General features: G+C 47.6%; 2 protein-coding genes across 4 annotated transcripts in view; one reads left to right on the top strand and one right to left on the bottom strand.

Moving 5' to 3' along the window:
• The window catches only part of Slc25a18 (solute carrier family 25 member 18), a 30711-nt gene extending 24184 nt beyond the window's left edge, over positions 1-6527 (top strand). For all 3 annotated transcript variants that reach the window (XM_028880436.2, XM_037204187.1, XM_037204186.1), the window contains exons 7-10: positions 4240-4405; positions 4629-4783; positions 5261-5336; positions 5867-6527. In XM_028880436.2, the coding sequence (XP_028736269.1) occupies positions 4240-4405; positions 4629-4783; positions 5261-5336; positions 5867-6008 (539 nt within the window). In that variant the 3' untranslated portion in view covers positions 6009-6527. The remainder of the gene's footprint in view (positions 1-4239; positions 4406-4628; positions 4784-5260; positions 5337-5866) is intronic.
• Positions 6528-8381: 1854 nt separating this feature from the next.
• Atp6v1e1 (ATPase H+ transporting V1 subunit E1) lies at positions 8382-25972 on the bottom strand. The gene is made up of 9 exons (XM_028880438.2): positions 25785-25972; positions 21561-21626; positions 19952-20061; positions 19010-19076; positions 15177-15266; positions 14443-14511; positions 12520-12614; positions 9824-9911; positions 8382-8896 (listed from the first exon to the last, which is right to left on the bottom strand). Exons 1-9 carry the CDS (start codon positions 25815-25817, stop codon positions 8834-8836), a joined length of 681 nt encoding a protein of 226 aa, XP_028736271.1. The 5' UTR covers positions 25818-25972; the 3' UTR covers positions 8382-8833.
• Positions 25973-26534: the final 562 nt, after the last annotated feature.

Raw genomic sequence — 26534 nt, 5'->3', positions numbered from 1 at the left:
CGGTTTGCCAATATTTTGTTGAATATTTTTTCATTAATGTTCATGAGGGAGATTGGTTTGTAATTCTCTTTCTTTGTTGCATCTTTGTGTGGTTTGGGTATCAGGGTAATTGTAGCCTCATAAAAAGAGTTTGGTAGTGTTCCTCCTGTTTCTATTGTGGGGAACAATTTGAAGAGTATTGGTATTAGTTCTTCTTTGAAAGTCTGGTAGAATTCTGCACTGAAACCATCTGATTCTGGGCTTTTTTTGGTTGGGAGACTTTTGACTTCTATTTCTTTAGGGGTTATTGGTCTATTTAAATAGTTTATCTGGTCTTGATTTAATTTTGGTATGTGGTATTTATCCAGAAAATTGTCCATTTCTTCCAGATTTTCCATTTTTGTGGAGTAAAGGTTTTTGAAGTATGATCTGATGATTCTCTGGATTTCCTCATTGTCTGTTGTTATGTCTCCCTTTTCGTTTCTGATTTTGTTAATTTGGGTGCTCTCTCTTTGCCTTTTGGTTAATTTGGCTAGGGGTTTGTGTATCTTGTTGATTTTTTTCAAAGAACTAACTCTTTGTTTCATTAATTTTTTTGTATTGTTCTCTTGTTTTCTATTTTGTTGATTTCAGCCCTCAATTTGATTATTTCCTGGCGTCTATTTCTCCTGGATGAGTTTGTTTCTTTTTGTTCTAGAGCTTTCAGTTGTGCTGTTAATTCACTGGTATGGGATTGCTCCATGTTCTTTATGTGTGCATTTAGAGCTATGAATTTTCCTCTTAGTACTGCTTTCATAGTTTGGGTATGTTGTACTTTCATTTTCATTGAATTCTAGGAAATCTTTAATTTCTTTATTTCTTCCTTGACCCATTGATGTTTCAGGTGGGCATTATTCAGTTTCCATGAGATTGTAGGCTTTGTATAATTTTTGTTGTTGAAGTCTAGCTTTAAGGCATGGTGGTCCGATAAGATACAGAGGGTTATTCCAATTTTTTTTGTATCTGTTGAGATTTGTTTTGTGACCAAGCATGTGGTCAATTTTTGAGAAGGTTCCATGGGGTGCTGAGAAGAAGGTATATTCTTTTGTGTTAGGATGGAATGTTCTATAGATATCTATTAAGTCCATTTGAGTCATAACATCTTTTAGGTCCTTTATTTCTTTGTTAAGTTTCAGTCTGGTAGATCTGTCTTTTGGTGAGAGTGGTGTGTTGAAATCTCCCACTACTAATGTGTGGGGTTTCATGTGCGTTTTAAGCTTTAGTAATGTTTCTTTCATGAATGTGGGTGCTTTTGTATTTGGGGCATAAATGTTCAGAATCGAGACTTCATCTTGGTGGATTTTTCCTGTGATAAATATGTAATGTCCATCCTGATCTCTTTTGATTGATTTTAGTTTGAAGTCTATTTTATTAGATATTAGGATAGCTACACCAGCTTGTTTCTTAGGTCCATTTGCTTGGAAAGCCTTTTCCCAGCCGTTTACTCGGAGGTAGTGTCTGTCTTTGGAGTTAAGGTGTGTTTCTTGTATGCAGCAGATGGATGGGTCCTGTTTTCTTATCCATTCTGTTAGCCTGTGTCTTTTTATAGGTGAGTTGAGACCATTGATATTGATGGATATTAATGACCAGTAATTGTTAATTCCTGTTATTTTTTGTGGTTGTGTTGTCCTTCTTTGGTGTTTGTTGGTGTGGGATTATCTATTGCCTGAGTTTTCATGGATGTGTTTAGCTTCTTTGGGTTGGATTTTCTCTTCTAGTGCTTTCTGTAGGGCTGGGTTTGTGGACAAGTATTGATTAAATCTGGTTTTATCATGGAATATTTTGTTTACTCCGCCTATGGTGATTGAGAGTTTTGCTGGGTATAATAGTCTGGGTTGGCATCTGTGGTCTCTTAGTGTCTGCATAAGATTTGTCTAGGACCTTCTAGCTTTCATAGTCTCTATTGAGAAGTGTTATTCTGATGGGTTTGCCTTTATATGTTACTTGGTCTTTTTCCTTTGCAGCTCTTAATATTTTTTCTTTGTTCTCTGTGTTTAGTGTTTTGATTATTATGTGGCAAGGGGACTTTTTTTTTTTTTTTTTTGGATCCAGCCTATTTGGTGTTCTGTAAGCTTCTTGTATCTTCATAGGTATTTCTTTCTTTAGGTTAAGAAAGGTTTTTTTTTTTTTTTTTTTTTTTTTTTTTTTTTTTTTTTTTTTTTTGAGACAGGGTTTCTCTGTGTAGCTTTGTGCCTTCCCTGGAATTTCCTTGGTAGCCCAGGCTGGCCTTGAACTCACAGAGATCTGCCTGGCTCTGCCTCCCGAGTGCTGGGATTAGAGGCATGCACCACCACTGCCTGCCTAGGAAAGTTTTCTTCTATGATTTTGTTGAATATAATATTTTCTGTGCCTTTGAGTTGATATTCTTCTCCTTCTTCTATCCCTATTATTCTTAGGTTTGGTCTTTTCATGGTGTCCCAAATTTCTTGGACATTTTGTGTTACGACTTTTTTGTCTTTAGTGTTTTCTTTGACTGACGAATCTATTGTCTCTATTGTGTCTTCAGTGCCAGAGATTCTGTTCCATCTCTTGCAATCGGTTGGTTATGCTTGTTTCTGTAGTTCCTGTTCGTTTAGTCAGGATTTCTATTTCCAGCATTCCCTCAGCTTGTGTTTTCTTTATTGCCTCAATTTCAATTTTCAGATCTTGAATTGTTTCCTTCATCTGTTTAATTACGTTTTTCTTGGCTTTCTTTGATTTCTTCCAATTTTTTGTTCATTTTTTCTTCCATTTCTTTAAGGGAATTTTTTTATTTCCTCTTTAATGGAGGTTTTCATTTCCTCTTTAAGGGAATTTTTTATTTCCTCTTTGAGGGAATGTTTTATTTCTTCTTTAAGGGCCTCTATCATCTTCTTAAAGTCAGTTTTAGGGTTGATTTCTTCTGTTTCTTCTTTCTTGGTATGTTCAGGTCTTGCAGGTGTAGAATCACTAAGTTCTGATGTTGCCATTTAGGTCTTTATGTTGTTGCCTGTATTTTTGCACTGGCGTCTACTCATCTCTTCCTCTGTGCGGTGCAGGTGGTGTCTGTGTCTGAGAGTGCCTCTCTTGTTCTAATTTTTAGTCTTGGTTTAGTAGGAGTTCTTGGTTATATTGGTGCTGTTGGGCTCTGTTTCTTCAGGAGCAGATTAGTCCAATCAGTGTTAGTGGGTTCTGTCTCTGGGAGCAGCTGTTCCCAGTTGGTGCAGGGTGTGCTTATGGTTTCAGTGGTTGTTAAGTTCGTAGGGGTTAGTTTTTTTGTTTGTTTTTTGGATTTTTTTTTTTTTTTTTTTTTTTTTGGTGGGAAGCAGGGAAAGGTAGCTGTCTGGTCTCTGGGACTCCGATGGGTAGGGCCTAGGGGCTAGAGACCTGATCTGTCGGTCTGGAGATGGTAGCTTACCTGTTCTCAGTCGGTGAAGTGTATACTTATGATTCTGGTGATCTGGTTTGGTGGCTGGGTAGCACCTTCTTCTGTGCTCTCAGGTCACGTTTTGCTCTTTCGTCAACTCCTCAGCTGATCTTGTTTCCTCAGACTTCAAACTGTAGGATTCTGAATCCTCTCCCAGATGGGTTTCAGCTGAGCAGGGTAGTCTCACCAACACTTCCAAGTTGTTGGGTTTCGCAGCATCAGCAGCTGGGCCCTGGGTTGGCCTCAGAGCTATTTCTTGACTCTTTATAGGCAGGGTCTCACTGTGTAGCCCTAGCTGGCTGGAACTATGTAAACCAGGCTGGCCTCAAATTCACAGAAATCCGCCTGCCTCTGCCTCCTGAGTGCTGGGATTAAAGGTGTGCGCCACTGTGCCCCATGTTTTTTCTTCAGCAGTAATCCTCCAGCCTCAGCCTTCCAAGTGAACAGACAAGCCTAGCTTTAGTTCACCAAGTCATGGGCATTGAATATGACACTACAGTGGTGTAACACTGCATTCTGCATTCTGTGAGTCGGAGGAGGTGATAAAGGGCGTGTGCCCTTGAACTTGGAGTAAGGGAGGAGGCAACCCTGGAAGACTGAGGAGGTGATTTTAGACGAAAGCATTTGCTGGTGCCATTAACATTAAGCAGAACATACACGGTTTTTCTGTCTCAAAGTGCTAGCAGGATGCAGCTACCTGAATAGGCTCGAAGAGCTGGACATGGAGGATCATCCACGGGTTTTAATCAGGCTGGGCGGACTGGGAGCAGTCCCCCCCTGAGAACACCTTGGGTACCTGCTGGGCTCGGTGCAGACACGCTGCCTTTCCTCCCCAGCTGCCGGCCATCAGGGCTCTGCCTCGGCTGCGCCCACCTCCCGGCCCTACAGCACCGGCTCGGCCGCCACCCGCAGGCGCCCTTCGGCCATCCTCATTGCCCGGGAGCTGCTCCGCACTCAGGGCCTGGCCGGTCTCTACAGGGGCCTGGGTGCTACTCTCCTCAGGTGAGGCCTCCTCCCGGGCCCGGCCCCTAAGTCTCATCTAGGGACCTGCCTGCCTTACTCATCTTACCGACTGCTCTCCCTCCGGGTGGTTCCTCTGCGGACTACAGAGCTGGGGGTGGTGGGGGGAGCAGGACACGGGAAGAACGTCCTCTCTGCCCAATGGGGGTGTTTCTCCCATCTGGCTGCTGAGGGGCACCCAGAGGGTCGGCTTTCCCTCCCACAGGGACATTCCCTTCTCGGTCATCTACTTCCCCTTGTTTGCGAACTTGAACCAGCTGGGGGTCTGCGAGCTCACGGGCAAGGCTCCCTTCGCACACTCCTTCGTGGCGGGCTGCGCCGCGGGTTCCGTGGCCGCCGTAGCGGTCACCCCTCTGGACGGTAGGTGTGGACAGGGCTGGGGGTCGGGGTTTCGGGTCATCCTGCTTTCCGGATGGATCAGGCTCACACGGTCTAAGCGCAGGCAGGGCTTGCTCTAGCGGGTCAAACAGCCCAGTCCCCAACCCCCTCGGCATTTCGGCTAAGGCTGGACGCCCCAGCGGCCCTCACAGAGGTGGCCAGATGTCCTCACTGTCCCCTGGCACCACAGTGCCTCATCTTCCACAGGAAGGACTTTTCCTTCCCGGTAGTGCTCCCGTGTGCTCGGGGCCACACACAGCCCCCTCACAGGCAAGCAGCAACACTTCTCCCACTGAGGGGGAGGCAGAGAAGGCCGCTCACCCCACGGCCCCGGGACTGGTCCCACGGCCCCGGATCTGGTCCCACGGCCCCGGATCTGGTCCCACGGGGGAAACCCACAGGTTTGCACAAAGGAAAAGTTCAGGGTTTGTTACTTGCTTTAACTTCTGCTTCATCCAGTTCTGAAGACTCGAATCCAGACCCTGAAGAAAGCCCCGGGAGAGGACATGTACAGCGGGGTTACTGACTGTGCCAGGTGAGCCCGGCACCCCAGACACCATGCCAGCTCAAGGCCAGTTCACCGCAGGGCTTGGAGCTGCCTTGGGGGTGTGCTGGCCCCTCACTTCTCAGAGGCTGCAGTATTGGGAGTTTCCCGATTCTTCCACGAGTCTCAATGCTTCTCCCCACTCCTTACCAAAGTCCAGACGGTTCGGAATTGCTAAGTCTCACACCGCAGCCCTCGATACCAAGGAAGGGGTACAAAAACTCGGCCAGGACGGGTTTAATGGCTCGTTTTTGGCCTAGCACCTGAGAGGTGAAGGAGGGAACACAGGTCGACCGAAACTACCCCGAGGTCTTGTCTTAAAGAAGGTATGAGGTGGTAGCTCATTTGTAATCCTATATAATCCTACACTCAGGAGGCTGAGGTCAGCCCAGGACTAGCCTGGGCTATCTCTAGAGACCTTCTCCCCAAATCCAACAACAAAAACAAGGTAAAGCTTGGAGAAAAGTCCTGAGAAAGCATGCTCTTAGCCTTCAACTACCAGGGCTCTCCTTTCTTCACAGGAAACTCTGGACACAGGAGGGAGCAGCCGCCTTCATGAAGGGAGCAGGCTGCCGGGCCCTGGTCATAGCCCCCCTCTTTGGGATCGCGCAGGGCGTCTACTTCCTTGGCATCGGAGAACGCATCTTAAAGTGCTTTGAGTAATCTACGGTGGCCCTCCCTTGCTGCCATCTCTGGCCCCACACTTGAGACCAGGTGGTAGTGACGGAAGCCCAAGATGCCTACCCTGTTGCACATCATCTAACTTGTAGTGCTACCTCAGAAGAAACGACCCATTTCACTACTTACCAGGGGCGTTCAGAAGCCCCAACCACCTGCTTAACAATAGAAACGGCCTCGGGTATTATGGCAGGCGCAGTAAGGACGGAAGGGCTGGTCTACACCAGCATCCCCCCGTAGGCAGGTAAAGGACAGCTGCGTCAGCGTAGGACAGTGGTAATCAATCCCAGCACTCACACTGTGACATCAGAAGTAGACCTGGCCTGAACCATGTGCCCTCCTGAGCATCCCTAATGGTCAAATGGACCCAACCGAGCAGTATGGCCACCTCAGGGTCGCTGTCCTGCCCCAGATGCCCACCCTGAAGTATGGTCCCAGATCCCTCCTAGTGGGTGCTTGTGGGACATGATCTAGAATAAAGCTGGTTAAATCCTTGTCTTGTAATCAGCACAGCAGATGATTGACAAGGAATGTCTCCTGAAGAGCCAAGCTGTGGCTTCTGGGGCCCCGCTCCTGACTGTTGCCCAGCGGTGGAGAATAGCTGGGGACATTTTCACACTGAACCTCAGTGTGTGTGTGTGTGTGTGTGTGTGTGTGTGTGTGTGTGTGTGTGTGTGTGTACACACATACCCTGGGAGCCAGAAGAGAGCGCTGGATGCCCTGAAGCTCAGGTTACAAGCCGTAGTGAGCTGCCAGACTCGGGCAGGAACTCAGGTCCTCTGGAAGCAGCAGGACTCACAACCACTGAGCCGTCTCTCCAGCTCCAACTCTTGAGTCTTGTCTGCTACTCATCACTTTATAACCATGTTACACTAAGAACTCCAAGCCTCATGGGCCTCAGTTCCTTCCTCCACAGCCCGCTATAGGGAAGTGGGATAATGCCACCAGATTACATCAGGTCCTAAGAAAACGATCCTGGGGTTTTGGTTTTGGTATTTCAAGATAAGGTTTCTGTTTAATAGCCCTGGCTGGCCTCGAACTCAGAGAGAGATGCCTCCCTCTGCCTCCCGAGTGCTGGGAGGGATCAAAGGCCTGCGCCACCACTGCCCGGCTAACAATCCTGTTTTAAGAACAGGATCCGGGGCTGGGACACAGCTCAGTTGGTGGAGAGCTTGCATGGTTCCATCCCCAGCACCTCCATCCCCCGCATGGTGGTACCCGCCGGTCATCTCAGCACCTAGGAGGTGGAGGCAGGAGGGTAGGAAACTGAGGTCCTCGGCTGCCAATAACCAAATTCTAGGCCAGCCTAGACTGCATAAAACGAAACTGCCCAGAAAACCAAAACACAAACTGAAAAGTCATAAGGAAGTCAGGGTTGCCTTGCCTCCCATTAAGAGGCAGAATCCGTGCACAATAATTACAAGACAGAACGAGGAGTCCGCGTCACCGGTTGTTCCGCTGTTCCTGCTGGGGGTCCAGCTCTCTGCTGGCACTGCCACCACTTCCTTGTTCCGAAGGGGAATGGGGAACCTGAATCAAGCCGCCAACCTCGACTGTTCCCAGGGCTGCTGGCAGTCCGTCCTCCCCACCACCTTCGGGCCCACCTTTTATTACGGTTATGTACGTCAATACAACTCCGTCCTTTGGGCCAAACCACTCCTTACAATTGGCTAGTGGAGCAGAGACAATTCCCATCACAGAAAAGAACCTACAGTAGTCCCACCTAACTTAAAACCTGGTCCTGGGGGCGGGCGGATGTGTATGCAAATAACCATCTGAATGGCTTCTCTCTCTGTTAAGACAATCAAAACCCCAGAGACAACTCTGTGCATTCACCTAAGAACAAGGGAAAGCATGGATGGTGGCCGTGGAAGGATTGGCACTAACTCCTCCCTCCAAAACTTGGGCTTTTTTCACTTTGTCCAAATAAAACTGTTCCAAAATAGATGCATGGACCGTAGTTTGGGGGTGTGGCTCAGTGTACAGCCTATGCTTACCATGTGAGGCTCGGGACCTACCCCAGTACATGTGCTCACACAAGGCTGTCCAGACTCGGCGACAGGTATACTGAACGTGTGTGTGGTGTCCATGTGGTCACAGGGCTGCAGGAAGGTCTAGTAAAATATCAGTACCACAGGGATGCGGAAATAGTTCCTTTCTGGATTCCTTTTTTTTTTCCTTTTGGTGGTGGTAGTGGTGGTGGTGGCGGTGGCGGCGGTGGGTCTTCTTTGTTGCCCAGATGGCCCCCAACAATCCTTTCACACAGCTGGGACCACAGACGTGTGGGTCACTGTGCCCAGCACAAACCCACAGTACCTTACAAAAACCAACCAAACAAACAAAAAAACAACAACCAAATCCACATAAACCTTTTGTTTTAATAAATAAAGAGCATTTGTGGCTTAGATTTTAAATCACGTTTACAGATAAGGAAAACCAGACCCAAATAGTAACAGTGAAGCTGGTGTTGTTGGAGGAATGCGAGCCCCGCATGCACTTTGCACCCGAAGAGCAGGGGACAGCATGCACAACTCACTCTAGATGACTAGGAGCAGAGAAGGAATGGGTCCTTGGGGAGGCCACGCAGCATCATCTGACCCCTCCCGCCCTGCTCAGAACCAGTGCACAGCTGTGCCGTCAGATGAGCTGGGGCTGGGCTCCTGTCCACACCAAGTGGCCTGGCCCTTCTGCTGACACTGGGCATGAGCTGCAGAGGGTATCCACTGATTACCAGGATTAGAACAGAAAGAGGAAGCCACACAGATATCTGCTTCTCCAGTACAGCCTCGATGAAGCGCACCTCCCCAGGCTCAGTCCAGAAACTTCCTATTGGCATTTGCCCCAAACAAGGCTCCCCGGACCTCCGGCATCATCTGTAAGGAAGGCAGTCAGTAAATAAGGACCTCAGACGGGACCACCACAGGAGAAAGTCGGAGCTAAGCACATGGGACCTGGACAGAGGCACTTAAGCGGTCACACTCTGTGCTAACACCAACTGCTCACAAAAGGGCAGGAGAGGAAAGGCCTGCAGTTATTACTGTACTTTCTTGGAGACAAGGTCTCAATCTTAGCTCAGATTGGCCTCAGACACAGTAATCCTACTCCAGCTTCCCAAGTGGCGACGCTACCCTGCCTGACTAAACTACTGTTTTTTGAGAGACAGTTCTTTGTGTAGCCCTGGCTGTCCAGGAACTCACTCTGTCGACTAGGCTAGGCTTGAAGTCAGAGAGATCTGGCTGCCTCCAGGCATGCACTGCCACACCTGGCCTAAACTACACACTAAACCAGGATTGAGAAAGTTAGCAGGGCAGCTGTTGACCACCGTGCCTGGAAGATGATCGGCCTTTCTTTCAGCTGTTTCCTGGAGTTCAGTGTGTGAGTGTGGAACCGTGAGAACCAGCAGCCTCGCACCCACTTTGAAAAGCCTGTGTTTTCTGCAGTCCTCGAGAGTGAGTGCCAGCCTGGTGTGGACTAGTCCTTTACACTATGTGAAGATATTTCAAGGTGACTGCTTTAATAAAAAGCTAAACAGCCAATAGCTAGGCAGGATTTTTGGGGCAGGGAGGAGTCACCAGCCAGACATGGAGGAAGCAGGAAAGCAACGTGGGCAGAGTACAGGTAATTAAGCCACGAGGCAGGAAGTAAATTAATGGAAATGGGTTAATTTAAGTTGTAAGAGCTAGTTAGAAACAAGCCTAAGCTATCAGCCGAGCTTTCACAATTAATAAGCAGTCTGTGTGGTTATGTGGGAGCTGGCAGGCAGGACCGGCCAAGGGCAACCAGAATCCTTCTGCACTCACCTGTTGGGCTATGAGGTCCAGCCGGCTTTCCAGGGTGTTGGAAACCTTAATCTTGTGATCCCCATTATAGATTTCAACGCCACCAGCTCTGCAGAACACAGGAAATAACAGGCTTGACCAGCTGTGCCCCCATGACGCTTACACCACTCCCTTGGCACAAGGTGGCCTAGGCAAGTGAAGGGCACGACACGGAAAGAGGCTTGACATTTTATCCAACAGCTTCAGTGAGACCGTCCACACGATACCAAGCGCCTGCTGAGCACAGCCATGTGGTTACATCATGCTGTTCAATTATGGCCAGCCCTCCCCGACTAGGTGGAAACTGGCTTCAGTGATCACAGCTCTGAATCAACAGACTCCGGGGAGGAGGCACTTGTATGCTGCTGAGAGACAGGGAGGGCAGATGACTCAACATCCTTAACAGCCTATTATCTGCCTCTAGTCATCCCACTCAATGCCTCTCAGCACTCAGGAGGTGTACACAGGTCAACTGTACTACAAGGAACCACGGGCAACAAGATTCACCCACGACCAGTCCTGTCAATTACTGAGATAAACGGACCATCAGACAGAGCCTGGATGATGTCTGAGATAACACCTCACTAGGTAGTCCAGGCTAGCCTGGGACTCACCATCATGCACAGGCTGGGAAAGGTTCTGTACTTTCTCCTTGGGACATTTCAGTGGATGATGACGGCCACAGACACACCCACTTTCCCCTCTGTTGTTCCCCAATGGCAAGATGGTGCTTTGCTAAAACCCTGACTCCTGGCTGTTTGTTTTTTGGGGAATGTGAGGATAGTAGGAGAGGAATAAGCAAAAATGTTCTAGGCAAGCACCGAATGTCAGCTTTGGTTTTCTCTCTCTTTTTGAGTTTTGAGACAGGGTCTCCCTATACAGTCCAAACTGGCCTCCAACACTCTATCTACCCTTGATCTGAGCCAAAAGGCTGAGAAACAATAAACTTATCTATCCCACCTCAGCATCCTGAGTGTGAGCCACCATGCTTGGCTAAGCCTACAGTTTTTGTTTTTTTTCTGAGACAAGGTTTCTCTGTGTAACCCTGGCTGACAGGGAACTCACAGGCCTTGTACTCAAGAGATCTGTCTGCTTCTGCCCCTAAGTGCTGGGATTAAAGGCACATTGTCACCAATGCCCGGCTCTGGCTGCATTAAAAAAAAAAAAAAAGCCGGGCAGTGGTGGTGCACACCTTTAATCCCAGCACTTGAGAGGCAGAGGCAGGTGGATCTCTGTGAGTTTGAGGCCAGCCTGGTCTACAGAGCTAGTCCAGGACAGGCTCCAAAGCTACAGAGAAACACTGTCTTGAAAAACAAAACAAAACAAAAAACCAAAAACAAAACAAAAAATCTCAGGCCGGTCATGACCTCTTGACAATCTACTGCTTCAGCATCCCAAGTCTTCAATTACTGTCAAGTGCTACCACGCCAGCTTTTCCTGTGAGTTTATTCAGAACTATTAGTATACCTGGCTATGGCAGTGGTGTCTCAGATCTGAAGACACTACACAATGGTACAGTACTATACTGTGTATATAATGGTACTGTACACAGGTACTTTCACATCCACGAAGCAGACCCTCTACTCCTGAGTCACGCCCCAGCCTGACCGTTACTATTCTGATCTCTGAAATTCTAAACACACAGGACGACAAGGGCTCCGGCGGTGTCAGCCTCTGAGCCTCGTGTTCTTTTCACTGTCTGCTCCGGTTCCCCAGTGCACCGGCACCAGGGGGTGCTGCCTAGACACGAGCTCATTTGAATGTCCGAAGAGCAGAGGGTAGCTGTACTTCAAATCAATGGCATCAGCTGGGCACGGTGAGCCAGGCCATAACCCCAGCCCCCACCCTCCTGATTTCAGATTGCTGGAAACAAGACCAACTTGGTCTACAGAGTGAAATCCCGTCTCATCCAGTCACCACCAGAAAAACCAAAACAAAAAGAAGTCAAGGCTCAGTGAGATTAAGCAAGGGTCCAACACTGCTGGGACAGCACTCGGCAGAGTGGGGAAGGAAACCCACATCCGAATCATCGCGATGTTCATGACCTCCTGGGTGCCACCTGGAGTAGCAAGAAATGAAACAAAACCCCAAAGCCCCAATCTGATTTTACATTCTTAAGCCTCCTATTCTTGCCATTCAGTTCAAAATGTGTCCCAAGATTCTGCCCCAGGTCAGGCAGTGTTGGCAAGGTGACATCAGACAGACACCACTGCCCAAACGGGGAGTTTCTAACGTGTACCCAACTGCACAGTCACTTCCTCAGTAGGAAGAAACCCTGTCGTTACTTGACCGGAAGGCAGCTGTGGGCACCTGCTCTGGGCACGGACTCTCACTTCCCTAGGCTAGTCTCCACACTTCCCACAGAAACCTCACCCAGCTCTGGCAGTGGAAGTCACACCACTGACCACAGATGAGCTTCCGGTAACCAGGGAGAACGGGAGCCCTGGCAGGAAACAGCCACGGGCACCTGGGGACACAGCCACACCTCTGTCCTGCAGCAAAGACCTCCCCAAGAAAACACTTCCTTATTTAGGGTTGAGGAGCAAAGCAGGTATGGGTTCTACCACTGAGCCACCCCCACCTCCCCAACAACAACCACCACCACCACTTTGTAAAAGGCCGGCACCACAGCCATTCCCAGAGCAGGCAGCACATTCAACAATAGGGAGTCTCCTTACATTTCCTCAGGCAGGTAGGCCTCCTGGTCAATTTGGACATCAACATCTTTTTTGGTGGCAATTTTATACATAGGAATTGCTTTTTGTACTGCGGCCTGGGGAGAAAACCAAACAGAAAACAATGAAAGATTTTCAAGTAAAAGCAAACTTTCTGCTGATCACATGTTGTAAGGTGCATTCCTGAGCCTGCACACGGGAGGGAGGGAGGGAGGGAGGGGCTCATCTGTGAAGACCATGGGTCTGGCGACTGAATGAACACACCAGGGACAGAGCCCCAAGGCTCAGGTGTGAGGGGTGGGGCAGCAGAGCGTGGTGGGGCTGGGCTGCTGGCCTGACCCTCAGAAGTGAGGACTCACCACTTACTAAAGAGGTGCAATCCACACCCCTGAGGGCAGCTACTACAGAGTACTGGGCTGGAAGGCTGGTTGGGGTTAAGAACAGAGTCTGCTCTTCCAGAGGGCTGAGATTTGATTCCAGCACCCACAAGACAGCTCACAACCATCTGTGACTCCAGTGCCAGGGGACCCCCACCCTCTTCTGGCCTAGAAGAGCACCACACACACAGGTGGTGCATAAACACACAGGCAGGCAGAAGACCCACATATCCAATTTTTTAATTAAAGAAAGTACTGTCGGGTATGAGGAGAGAGATACAAGAACCTTTATGCACTTGTGGTAGAAATGTAAAACACAAGGCAGAGGCAGGCGGATCTCTGTGAGTTCAAGGCCGCCTGGTCTACAGAGAGAAACCCTGTCTTGAAAAATCCCGGAGGATGAGGTGGGGGTGAGATGTAAAACTGTATGGCCCTTCCTAAAAAATCCAACAGACTAAGCCGGGGTGGGGGTGGCGCAGCCTTTAATCCCAGCACTTGGGAAGCAGAGGCAGGTGGATCTCTGTGAGTTCGAGGCCAGCCTGATCTACAAAGTGAGTTCCAGGACAGCCAGGACTGTTATACAGAGAAACTGTCTTGGGGAAAATAAAACTCCAACAGACTGAACTTAGTTAGGCATCTGGTCACTGCAGCCACTCCAGAGACCTTTGTTTGTAAGTCTCAAGGGTAAGCAGTGCCCGGGCACACAGCAACTTCTCAACTGTGGCTGTTCTACCGGAACAGCAACAAAAGCAAACTTCCGCTTTCAAAAATCTAAGTAAAATCGGAGGGCCAGGTCGGTGACACACCTTTAGCCCCAGCACTTGGAAGCTCTCTGTGAATTCAAGGCCAGCCTGGTCTACATAACAAGTTCCAAGCCAGCCAGAAACCAAGACAGAATAAGTGACCGTCACAGAGAATGGATAAGCATGTGGAGCACCTTCAACTATTTCTTTTTACAGTATTTGCGTGTGCATAGCGGTCAGACACCTCGAAGGGGTCAGCCCTGGTCTTCCATGTGGCTTTACCTACTGAGCCATCTTGCCTGTGTATAGTCTATTTTAGATGCTGGAGAATCACTCACTGTCTTGGCTAGTTTTACCTCAACTTGACACAAGCTAGAGTCACTTGGAAAGAGGGATTCTCAACTGGGAAAATGTCTCCCTAAGACTGGCCTGCAGTAAGTCTGTAGGGCATTTTCTAAATCAGTGGTAGATGGGGAAGTGCCCAGCCCAGTGTGAGTGAGTGCTGGTCCTGGTGCTCTAAGAAAGCAGGGTGTGGGGACATGCCTTCAAATCCAGAGGGAGGCAGAGGTACGAGGATCTATGAGTTCAAGACCAGCTTGTTCTACATCGTAAATTCCAGGTCATCCAGGAATAGATACATGAGACCCCATTTCAAAACAAACAAAGCAGGGTGAGCAAGCCAGTAAGCAGCACCCCTCCACAGCCTCTGAATCAGTTCCTGCCTCCAGGTTCCTGCCTTGACTACCCTCAGTGGTAACATCTGTGACACCTCACCCCGTTTTCAACAACTAATCTAAGTTCTGTACCTTCACCAAAGGGAAATCCTGTTTCCTGCAGCGCACAATCATCCGAGGCTCCAAGAGCTGGTACAAGCCCTGTAAAAAGCAATCAGAGTCGACAGTGGGAAACACAACACAACAGTGTCTTGGAGTTCTTCCCAGAGTCACCCAGGAAGCTCTGCAAAGACAACATGCAGTATGAGAACAGAGAGCACACCTTAGATTTGGATTAACCCTAGACACAGCTGGAACCAGAGACTGTCAATGGTCAACCAAATTCCTACGGAGTCCTATTAACCAGACTGAGAACAAATACTCTGCATGAACATGAGTGAAATAAAGATTCACAACCCAGAAGCAAACAATGTTGTTTGTTTGAACTTTTTGTTGTTGTTGCAGTACTAGGCACTGAACCTGAGGGTTAACCACAAGCTATGCAAGTAGTCTGCCTTTAGCAGCAAGCCATGTCCTCAGTACTCAACATGGGTTTAAAGCCAGGTATTTCAAAGGTCAAATCCAAGTACAGACGTGTACAGCTGCAGGCAACAGGTGGATTTGACTAGAGAGTTAGAAAGGACTTGGACCATCATAGGAAATAGTCTCAGACAGACAGACAGATGTCACCACCTTGTGTAGCACACAGAGAGAAAAGAGGAAGGAAAAAGAAGTCGAGGTGGGAAAATCGAGCTGGCCCCCGACAGAGAGACGTTCAGGCTCTCAGGACCACAGCTGTGCACGGCCAACCTGGCATAGAAGCATACCTGGAGGACCAGCCCATCCAGCAGCACCTGGTATCTGGTTGTGTCTTTTACCACCTTGCTGAGTCTTTGCTTTGCCTCATTTAGCAGATCCTACAAAGAATGGAAAGAAAAAGCATTGTATCTGCCCATCACAGCTCATGCCCACCGCCTCACATCCACTGCTGGGTTTTCACTAAGCACACATCCGAGACACATGATAATGTAGGTGTCTGTGTTATACACACTGCTAAGAAACTAAGTCTCATGCCTTTAATCCCAGCTCTTGGGAGATGGATCTCTGTGAGTTCGAGCCTAGTCTGCTCTACAGAACGAGTTCCAGGTCAGCCAGGGCTGTTACACAGAGAAACCTGTCTCAAGAAACAAAAACAAAATTGAAAACAAAAAAAGCAAGCAAGAAATGCTACCTTCGTTCCTCTGCCTGCCCAGTGCTAGGGACCAAACCCAGAGCCTGGACTTATCAGGCAAGTATTTTACCAGGAAACTAAATCCCTAGCCCAGGAAACACCATTTGGGTTTCTCTATGTATACCTGGTTGTCCTGGAACTCGCTCTGTAGACCAGGCTGGCCTTGAACCCAGATGTCCGCCTGCCTCTGCCTCCCTAGTGCTGGTGGGAAACACCACTCTTGTTAATAGAGTTCAGTCTAGCAGATCTGCTTGGCCCAGAAACCTATGGGACTGATGAACCTGAAAAGATCTACACAAGTGTAATTCCAACCCAGAGGTGGAAGGAGGACTGCTGTAAGCATCGGAGGCCAGCTGGGACTACAACCAGCATCTGGATAGTATGGTGGTACATGCCTGCACTGCTGGGGCAGTGGAAAGATGATCAGGGGTCCAGGGCCTGACTCAACTACACAGAGTGTGGAGGCCCAAATTGCTCAGGGTCAGAGAATCTGAGCTTGCTTTACCCAGCAGGGCTCCATAGGGGATGACTGGACCACGGGCATGGTTACCAGGTGACTGAAAGGGTCTACACTAGGCTGTATCTAGCAAGGGGGAGGTCTTTTGCCTTGCCCCCTTGGCATTGTTATAAAAAGCCCTTTTGAATAAAGTTCTGGGCCTTGGGTATTGACCCAGGTCCTCCCAAGCTATCCTGTGTCTCTGTCTTGTCGGCTAGGCCTATCATTTCTATCTAATATTTCTTATCCCTCTCTCAAGAGTGCCCTGGAAAAAGTGGGAGCTGGCTTCCCACAATAGGGAGTTCTAGATTCTAGGACTATTGACATCTTATCTCTAAACAAAGACAGCCAGGCACACACACGCCTTTAATCCCAGCACTCAGAAAGCAGAGGCAGGCGGATCTCCGAGTTCAAAGCCAGCCTGTTTTACAGAGTGAGTTTCAGGACAGCCAAGACCATGCAGAGAAAGGCTGGAAGGTTTCTCTCCTAGGTTACAGTGATTCTTCACAATGTGGTTGCTTAAAACAGTCATACATTTAATTTCCTTTTTATTTTTGACAGTCTCACTGTGTACCCGTGGCTGGCCTGGAACTCAGTGATCCCCATCTTGGCCATCTGAATGCGGGGGATGCAGGTGTGCACCACCATGCCCAGTTTCATGTGGTGCTGGGTTGCACCAATGCAAGAGCTTCCCAGACATGAGGCATGCTCAATGCAAGTTCTAATTTCAGACACCCTAATACAAAGGCAAACAGTCCCCAGGCCTCCCAGATCCACGGAGTATTTGACTGGAGAATAAAAGAACTTTACAGAGTTCTCCTATTTCTGTTTTGTTTTTTGTTTTCTCAAGACAGGGTTTCTCCGTATAGCCCTGGCTATCCTGGAACTCACTATGTAGACCAGGCTGACCTCGAACTCAGATCCACCTGCCTCTGCCTCCTGAGTGCTGGGATTAAAGGCGTGTGCCACCACTGCCTGGCTTAATTCCCCCCCCCCCCCGAGACAGGGTTTCTCTGTGTAGCTTTGCGCCTTTCCTGGGGCTCACTTGGTAGCCCAGGCTGGCCTCAAATTCACAGAGATCTGCCTGGCTCTGTCTCCCGAGTGCTAGGATTAAAGGCGTGTGCCACCACTGCCTGGGAAATTTTTTTTTTTTTTACAAAGAACTTTAAGAAGTTTTCTGGGTCAAATCTGACATCAAACTATTATCAGAAGTGCGTTCGTACACACGTACACACGTACACACACACACACACACACACGTACACACACACACACACACACACACACACACACACACACACAGGAAGAAGCTGGAGATTGGCTTGGCAGTTAAGGGCACTGGCTATTTTTGCAGAGTTTGATTCCCAGTACCCACAATGGTGGCTCCCAATTGTCTGTAGATCCAATTCTAGGGAGGCTGACACCATCTTCTGGGCTCCAAGGGTTTCAGGCATACCCATGATACACAGACATACATGCAAGCAATGAATTTAAAAAATTCATAGGCTGGAGAGATGGCTCAGCAGTTAAGAGCACTGGCTGCTCTTCCAGAGATCCTGAGTTCAATTCCCAGCAACCGCATGGTGGTTCACAACCATCTATAGTGGGATCTGATGCCCTCTTGTGGCATGAAATCGATAGAGCACTCACATTCATAAAATAAATAAAAAATCCATGAAAATAATGCATGAAAAAATAATTTTTCTTTTTTAGAGACAGGATCTTAGCTCTGTAGCCCAAGCTGGCCTCAAACTCACCATCAAGAGCAGCTGGCTGTATGTGTGACACAGGGTTACTCTAACCCAGGCTGGCCTTAACTCAGCAATCCTCCTGCTTCCACCTACTGAGTGCTGGTGTTACGGGTGGAGTCACTGTGCCATGGAACTCTTATTTATTTTTCCATTTTATAAGGAAGCTTGTGCCTCCAGAGCAAACAGTGACCCACCTGGCCCCTTTCAGTCTCTAAACACAATTCAAGAACTCATTCCTTCTGAACTGAGTGGTCCACCTCTATAGGTTTTCTTCTCCAAAAGGTCACAATTCTTTCTGAATGACGATGCTGTTTTCATGTTAAATGGAGCCCATACTCTCTCATACTATGTATACTTTTTATGATACTGCCCTCTAAATAAAACAACAACAACAACAACAACAACAAAAAACCCTTAATTTTTTTTGTTTTGAGACAGGATTTCTCTGTATAGCCCTATCTGTTCTGAAACTCACTGTAGATCAGGCTGGCCTCAAACTCAGAGTCCTCCGGCCTTTGCCTTCTATTGCTGGGATTAAAGGTTCCTACCTCCATAGCCTGGCTAAAACAATTTTTTTTCTAAATTGAAAGGAGGTGTGGCTCTTAGTGGCTCTATATTCGGCCCCTTCTTCATGCACTCACGGTTTGTTTCTTGCTGCTGTATGATCTAAGACTGTCTTGTATGCCATCAGCTTAAAGGGGCACCAAACTCAAGGCCAGACTTATCATGCCTGCATTTATTATTAATATCTAGTATAATGATTTGCTAAACAAATGTTTTTCTATCCAAAAAAAAATGCTCATAAACCTGAGCGTGGTGGTGCATGCTTGTAACTCTACACTCAGGAGACTCAGGAGACTGGTTGGGTAGTGGTGGCGCACACCTTTAATCCCAGCACTTGGGAGGCAGAGGCTGGCGGATCTCTGTGAGTTCAGGGCCAGCCTGGTCTACAGAATGAGTTCCAGGACAGCCAGGACCATTTCACAGAGAAACCCTGCCTTGAAAAACAAAACAAACAGAAAGACAGACTGGAGGATCAGACACACTATCAACAAAGCAAACCAACAAAAACCAACCCAACCAAACACAAAACCCATTATTTTCTAAATGTTAATTAGTGATTATTATGAGAAAGTGAATGGGCATTTCACAGTTCCATAACCACTAGAGCTAAATACTCACAGTGATGAGGTCATCTCTTGCTCTGAGGACTTTGAGTCTGGCTTGATTCATCAGATTGGACATTTGACTACAAAAGGGATGGGAGAGTATCAAAAACAATGGCCACAGAAAAACACACAACTTCCCATGTAAGAGCAAAGGATGCTGGATAAACAGTAAGTCACCTGTCAGTAACCCTGTGGGTTTCCATGGCCTTTCACCCTTCTTGTTTTTTGAGACAAGGTCTCACTGTGTAGCTCGGCTGGCCTGGAACCCAGAGCTCTTTCTTCCTCTGCCTCTGCTGGATTACAGGAGTGTACCACATGCCCAGCTCCTCTTTCTCCTTTTGCTTTGGAGAGAAGCTGTAGCCCTGCTCATCCTTGCCATTTTTGAACTTGTGACTTCCAGACACTAGCTTCCACCCCAGCTAAGGTTTCTGTTTCAGTGACAGAACTCCACTAACTTGCTGAAGTGAAGAACTAGACTCCCTGTTCAAGGCCAGCCTGGTCTACAGAGTGAGTTTCAGGGAAGCCAAGGCTACACAGAAAAACCCTGTCTTGAAGAGGAAAAAAAAGGGAAAGAAAAAATAAAGAACTGGACTCTCAAACTGCTCTGGCTTGTCTCCACAGTTTTGAACTTTTTTTGGATGAAAAGTAGATCTCGGGGATGGAGTTTTGTCCCTGAACAGGGTAGGCAAGCAGTACCCCACTGAGCTCCTCCCCGTGACATTGTTTCATTGACCTTCAAACCTTAATGGCCGAGGGCATGGCTCAGCTGGTTGGTGGAGTGTGTGGACAACACAAGGCCCTGGAGTTGATCTCCAGCACTGCATAAATCACACATGGTGGCACACGCCTGCAGTCTCATGGGGACGTGGAAGCAGGAGGGTCAGCTAGCTCAGGCCAACCTGGGCTACAGACACATGCCTTCTTTAGTTTAGTGCACTAACTATCACCTCCTTACATTTTCTTCTGCTGTTCAATCTGCTTTTCTTTCTTCTCATAGTATTCCATAATCTTCAGTCTTTGGGTTTGCACAAGACGACCTTTCTCAATGTTAAACTCTTCTTCTGCCTAGGAAGAATTAACATACATTAATTCAGCACATTGGATTTGGCTGATCATTTTATTTTAAACATCTAGGAACCAGGAATACTTTGATATGTTTACTCATTCCCTATGTGAAACAGAAAATCTATTTTAACACTTATCTTCAAAGATATTTTCTTCTATTGTAATTAAAACATTTTATGTGCTAGAATTAAAGGTATGTGCCAACACTGCCCTTCATAAAAATTGTTTTTAAACTTCAAGGCCTCTTCACCTACATAGAAATACAAGGTCAGCCTGTAGTACATGAGACCCTGTCTAAAATAAGAACAAAAGAATTATAACTTTAGGAAAGTTACCGATTTAGTTACTCAAGGTACTCAAGGGTTGGAACAGGTATTTGAACTTTTACATTCTTTCTAAAAATTTATTATTTTAAATTATGTGTAGGTGTGTACTAATGCCCACGGAGGCCAGAAGCATCCATCCGGATCCCCTGGAGCTGGAGTTACAGACAGTTGTGAGCTGCCTAACACGGGTGCTGAGAATCGAACTCAGGTCCTCTGGACAAGCAGTAAATGCTCTCAGCTGCTGAGCCATATCTCCAGCCCCTGAACTATCTATCACATTCTAAAATGAATGCTATCAACAGACCTAGCTCATTTAGTAGAGTGCTTGCAGGCATGCAATTCAATCCCAGCATGCCATAAAACAGGCAAGGTAGTACATAATGATTCCAGCACTTGGGACATAGGAGTCAAGAAGAACAGGAGTTCAAGGTAATTTTTTTTACTACATTGCTGAGTTAAGAGGCCAGCCTGGGAGACTGATGCCCTCAAGAAAAAAAAAGAAATGTGCCCCTCGGCAAAGTAGCTCAGAGGGTTAAGGTGTTTGCCACCAAGCCTGAGGACCCGAGGCGCAAGAATCCACATGGCAGAGAGAGAACTAACTCCAGAAAGTCTGAGCTCCACACATCCCACCCCACAAAATAAATGCAGTTGGAAAAAAATTTAAGTGGCGCTGGAGAGACAGCTCAACTGTTAAAGGCATTCACTGCCCTTACAGAGGACCTGGGCTCAGTTCTGAGCAGCCATATCTGATAGCTTTCCACTACCTCCAAGTCCAGTTACAAGGGACGCAACACCCTCTGGCCTCAAGGGTACCTGTATGCACATGGTGCATATAAATTCATGCAGTCTCATACACATACACACAAACAGTAAGTAAATCTGTTTTTAAGAGTTTCTTCTTAGCTGGGTGGTGGTGCACACCTTAATTCTAGCATTTGGGAGGCAGAGGCAGGTGGACCTTTGTGAGTTTGAGGCCAGCCTGGTCTATAGAGCCAGTTCCAGGACAGCCAGGGTTACATGGAAGAACCTTATCTTGAGGGGGGAAAAAAAGACAAAGATATGTTCTCACTGACCAGATGTGATGTGAAACTAAACAATTTTAGCAGTAATAAATATTGCTGAGGAAAACCCAACAGCATGAACCTTTAGATAACCAAAATTCAAAAATCTCACCTTTGCATCTATTTCTTCTGCTTTCTCATTGGCTTCTTGTTCGATGAAAGCCATCATGTGCTTAATCTGTGTGGGGAAAGACATTATGCTTTATGTCAGTAAGAGAAGACAGTGACATTTAACTTCAGAGTCACGAGGTAATCACAAGAGGATTACCAAGTTCCAGGCCTGCCTTGTCTACAGGGACTTTCCATGGCAGCCAGGGAAGCCGGAGCAAAGACTTGAGGAGGTACAAGACTGACTGACTGCTCCTCTAAGCATCGTCCAGAACAACCCGCACAACGAGGACCTGGACGGAGCGTTACCACAGGCAGCTCACTCCAGTTCCCTGCGTTTACTGCTCGTCCTCACCTCCAAGGTGTCTGGACACGCTCCGCCCTCCACCTGCAATCTTCCCACGGCGAACACCTCAGGCCCCAGCTTACCCGCCCGCCATATCCTGAACCTCCTCCAGCTGTGCTCCTGGCGTACTCTGCCTGTACCTCCTCTACCAAGGACCTAACATCTGGAGGCTTTTTCCATTCTTCTTTATTGTGTGTGTTAGTGGGTGTGCAGAGGCCACAGAGGCCAGCCATCTGTAGAAGTCAGCTCTCTGCTTCCACCATGTAGGCCCCGGGGATTGAACACGTCACCAGGCTTGGCATCGGGTGCTTCACCTGATAAGCCAGCTGTCCTGGTTGGGTTTCTTGTCAACTTGACACAATGACACGAGCTAGAGTTAGTTATCTGAGAAGAGGGAACCCCAACTGAGAAAACTGTCCCCATGAGATTGGCCTGTAGGCAAGCCTGAACGACATTTCTTGATTAGTGGCTGATGTGGGAGGGTCCAGCCCCACTGAGGGTGGAGCCACCTCTGGGCAGGTGTCCCTGGGATGTGTGGAAAAGCAGGCTGAGCAAGCCAGGAGGAACAAACCCTTAAATAGTTTGTTCCATGGCCTCTGTTTCAGTCCCTGGCTCCAGGTTCCTGCCCTGATTGGACTGTGATATGTAAGTGTAACTGAAATAAACTCCTCTCCAAGTTGCTTTTGGTCATGCTGCTTTATCACAACAATAAAAATCCTAACTAAGATGGCTCATCAGTTAAGAGCACTGGCTGCTCTTCCAAAAGATTCCAGTTCAATTCCTAGCACCCACATGGCAGCTCACAACTGTCTGTAACTCCGAGATCCACACACACACACACACACACACACACACACACACACACACAGGCGAAACACTAATGCACATTAAAAAAGAAAGAAATCCTAACTAAGACAGCAATAAATGGTATTTTTAAAAGTATTTAAAAAGCTGGGCATGGCAGCACGTACCTGTGATCCCTGCACTCAGGAAGCAGAGGCAGGTGGATAGCTTTGTGAACCAGCCTGACTGCATAGTGAGACCCAGGCTCAAAACCATAAGCATACTTTAATAACGTGATCAGTGTTTATAAATGCTCCAAGACCCATCTGGCTTCCTGGGTGAAACCAATTCAAACCTGTATTCCCTGCCTTCCTTAGTTATGATGGACCTCTTGGCTACAGATATGCCTTGATCAGCTTAGCCTAGAGCAAGGTGCTCATTTAAACTCAGGCCAGAGAAGCCTGTTTACAGTCAACCAAGATTCTAAGAAAATGAGTCAACCCCTAAAGGACATTTAACTCCACCCCCCAGCCAGAAAAAACAGACATTTAATGATGTGGGGTTTGGTTTTTTGTTTTTGTTTTTCTCTTTGCTATCCCACTAATAAGGTTTTTTGGAGTCTGGTCCCTTAGAAAATCTGATGTAATAAATGACCATACTCTCTAGACAAAACAAAACAAAACCACATTTAAAAATGTTGGGAGAAAGAGGACTGTAGGATTTTGTTTTGTATTTCGTGACAGAGTTTTTCTCTGTGTAGCCCTGGCTGTCCTGGAACTCACTCTGTAGACCAGGCTGGCCTTGAACTCACAGAGATCCACCTACCTGTCTCTCAAGTGCTGAGATTAAAGGCATGTGTCACCACCACTGCCCAGCTAGAATCTAGGATTTCTTAAGCGCCTACTATATGCTTGGCACTTGGCCTATATACTGCTGAGAATATATTGAATAAAACACATTGTCCTTGGCCTGGGAGTGTAGCTCACTGGTAGACCACTTGCCCACCAAGACCTAGGTTGGAACCCTACCACCACAAAACAAAACAAGCCCTCAAAACACAAAAGACCTGTTCTCACGGGGTGAGCACAGACTGTAGGCAGGGTTTCTTCATTACTTCACCGCTTTGTTTCTGCACTATAGTTTTCCTGTGTAGGCCTTGGCCTCCCACACAGTTCTAACAAGGAGTACGAAGGGAACTGGGCAGAGGGTGGACAAAAAAAAAAAAAAAAAAAAAAAACTGGATTGTGCCTGCTAAGAGCATGTGGAGGGTACTCTGCTTTTCCACTGCATCATGTTTTTCCTACACTAAAAACTCGAAGCAGTAGCTGGGCAGTGGTGGCGCACGCCTTTAATCCCAGCACTCGGGAGGCAGAGGCAGGCGGATCTCTGTGAGTTCCAGGCCAGCCTGGTCTACAGAAGGAGATCCAGGAAAGGTGCAAAGCTACACAGAGAAACCCTGTCTCGAAAACCAAAAACACCAAAGCAGTGATAAATGTTCCTAAGCCCTGTTTTCTGTGAAAATACTGTAGGGTTTCTTAACCTTCTTCATGGACGTCACCCTACTCCCTTCTGTAACTGCTCCAGCTCCCTCTTCCTTCTCCACCCCACTCCCCAAAGAACCTTACTGTTCTTAATGCATAGAAGGATGAAATGAAACATATGAAACCTATTTTTACCAAAAAGATGGAAACATCAAAGACAAATACACTGCTCATCTAGGAAGATTCACAAGCCAGTTAGTGGGCTTTAAGCAGGAGTTTCCTGGTTCTTGAAGAAAAGAAAAAAAAAAAAGACTTCATTTTCTAAACTATGCAGGCATTAAATTGCAGCTTTCAACTTCCTTTTCTGGAAACCCATAGGCAGCTCAGGTGGGGAGATCTGCATCTGCCATCCCAGTACTTGGGAGGCTGAGGCAGGGGACTGACTACCTGGGCTACACATTACCAGGCTAGCCAGCACTACAAAGCAAGAACTTACTTCAAAACACCAAGGGAACCTCCCAATATATAAATAAATAATGAATAAATAAACAAGAAAGAGACAAGAAAACCTACTGGTAATGTGACTACTAAATGCAAAGTCCCTGGAGACCTTTTCTCAGTCGGCTAGACAATGGGTTAGCACTTTTCTCTTGTCAGGGACCTGACAGCAGCACCCCGATTCTCCCCAGACTGTGCTTTATAAAGTTCCTTAATTCTGACTGAATTTAGATTCTGAAGTCGGGTTGTGAAGCCCAGGTGGCCTGAAATCATGATTCCCCCTGTTTCCGATGCATCTAGGACCACACGTGTCATCACAACTAGAATTATGGTATTTCTAATATTTAAAAACAGCACATTTTAAAATATTAAGTAAATTTCCCCAAACTGATTAGATGCATTAAAAAAAAAAGACCTTAAGCCAGGTATGCACTCAAGAGGCAAGGCATATTGAATCAAGGGGCCAAGTTCATTCTCGGTTACAAAGAACTGGACACCAGCCTGGGCTACAGGAGACCCTGCCTCAAAAAGAGGGCAGAGGAACTGACCCGAGCTCATGATTTGCTTAACATTTTCTATAAAACCTAACTCACCTAATTTGTGGTTTTTAAGCGCAATAAGGCTTTCTCAGCCGATAAATATTAATGGACACCTTAGGTTCATGATTATGACTTCCCCAGATGCATAACCCTGGTTCACACCACGAAGGTCCTCAAAAGGCCAGCTGCTCTTTCCCAACAGTCTCTTTCCTCTCATATATGGTGGGACATTCCTTCGGGTTGGGAAAAGACAAAAACAGCTTTCAACCTCTGCACTAAACTCTGCCGGATTAAGCAGTGAAAACCCCAGGAAAAAGGGGGTTGCCATGATGGAAGGGAGAGTCAGCTGGAGGCTCCGTGACAGCAAGTGGAAGCAGGAGACCAGCGGTCACGTGAGACGCGCTGCACTCCCCTCTCTCCGGGTCTGCAAATCTTCCCCGCGCAAACCACTCGCTCTCCGAATCGGAGGTCCGAGGGTTCCTCCGCAGAGCTCCAGCCGCCCTAAGTCCCGGCTCTGCGGGAGCCAAACGCCAGCACAACCCTCCGGGCTGCGGCTGCGCGGCACCCAAGGCGGCCCTCACCTGCTTCTGCACGTCTGCATCGCTGAGGGCCATGGCGAAGGCGACGCTCGACCAGGAGACCGCTTCGAGTGTGGGCTTCAAGTGTCAGCGGAGCAAACCCGAGACGAAGAACCAGGGCAGGATTACCCTGGCTTTACTTTATAACCGGCTTCCGGTTCCTGCCAGGTGACCCGGCCGCCAGAGCCTTCCCAACCAATAGAACGAGAGCTGTACCTTCGGAAGTCCCGCCCTAGCCCCGCCCTTCCTCCCTTAGCGCATGCGGGAACTGTCCATCCGGTGTCTTTTTTTTTTTTTTCCTCCCCCAGCTGACTCGTGACTGCTTGTCAAGGACAAAATACTCCGTAAGAGAAAGGAGAGTGCTTTAGAGATTCTTCTATCAGACATCAATCAGAATTATTTATACCTATTCAGCGGTTTCTTTTGTAATACAATTTTGTTCTTTTTTCCAGGCTGGCCTTGAACTCCCGATCTTCTTGCCTGCACCTGCCAAGTGCTGGGATTATGGATCCGCCCCACGCCTGGCTCAGCCACTGTAAACAGAGCTCAGAACCAAAAGAAAAAAAAAAAGAAGCCAGGTGTAAAGGCTTAGCCTTTAATCCCAGCCCTCAGGACGCAGAGACAGGTGGATCTCTGCTATTTGAGGCCAGCCAGGTCTGCAAAGTGAGTTCCAGGACAGCCTGGGCTACACAGAAAAACCCTGTCTCAAACAAACAAATAAATAAACAAAACTCTACCCAGAGCTTGAGATGT

The sequence above is a fragment of the Peromyscus leucopus genome, chromosome 3 (genome assembly GCF_004664715.2).
Source record: "Peromyscus leucopus breed LL Stock chromosome 3, UCI_PerLeu_2.1, whole genome shotgun sequence".
Classification (NCBI taxonomy): Eukaryota; Metazoa; Chordata; class Mammalia; order Rodentia; family Cricetidae; genus Peromyscus; species Peromyscus leucopus.
This window is presented reverse-complemented; position numbering and strand designations above follow the sequence as displayed.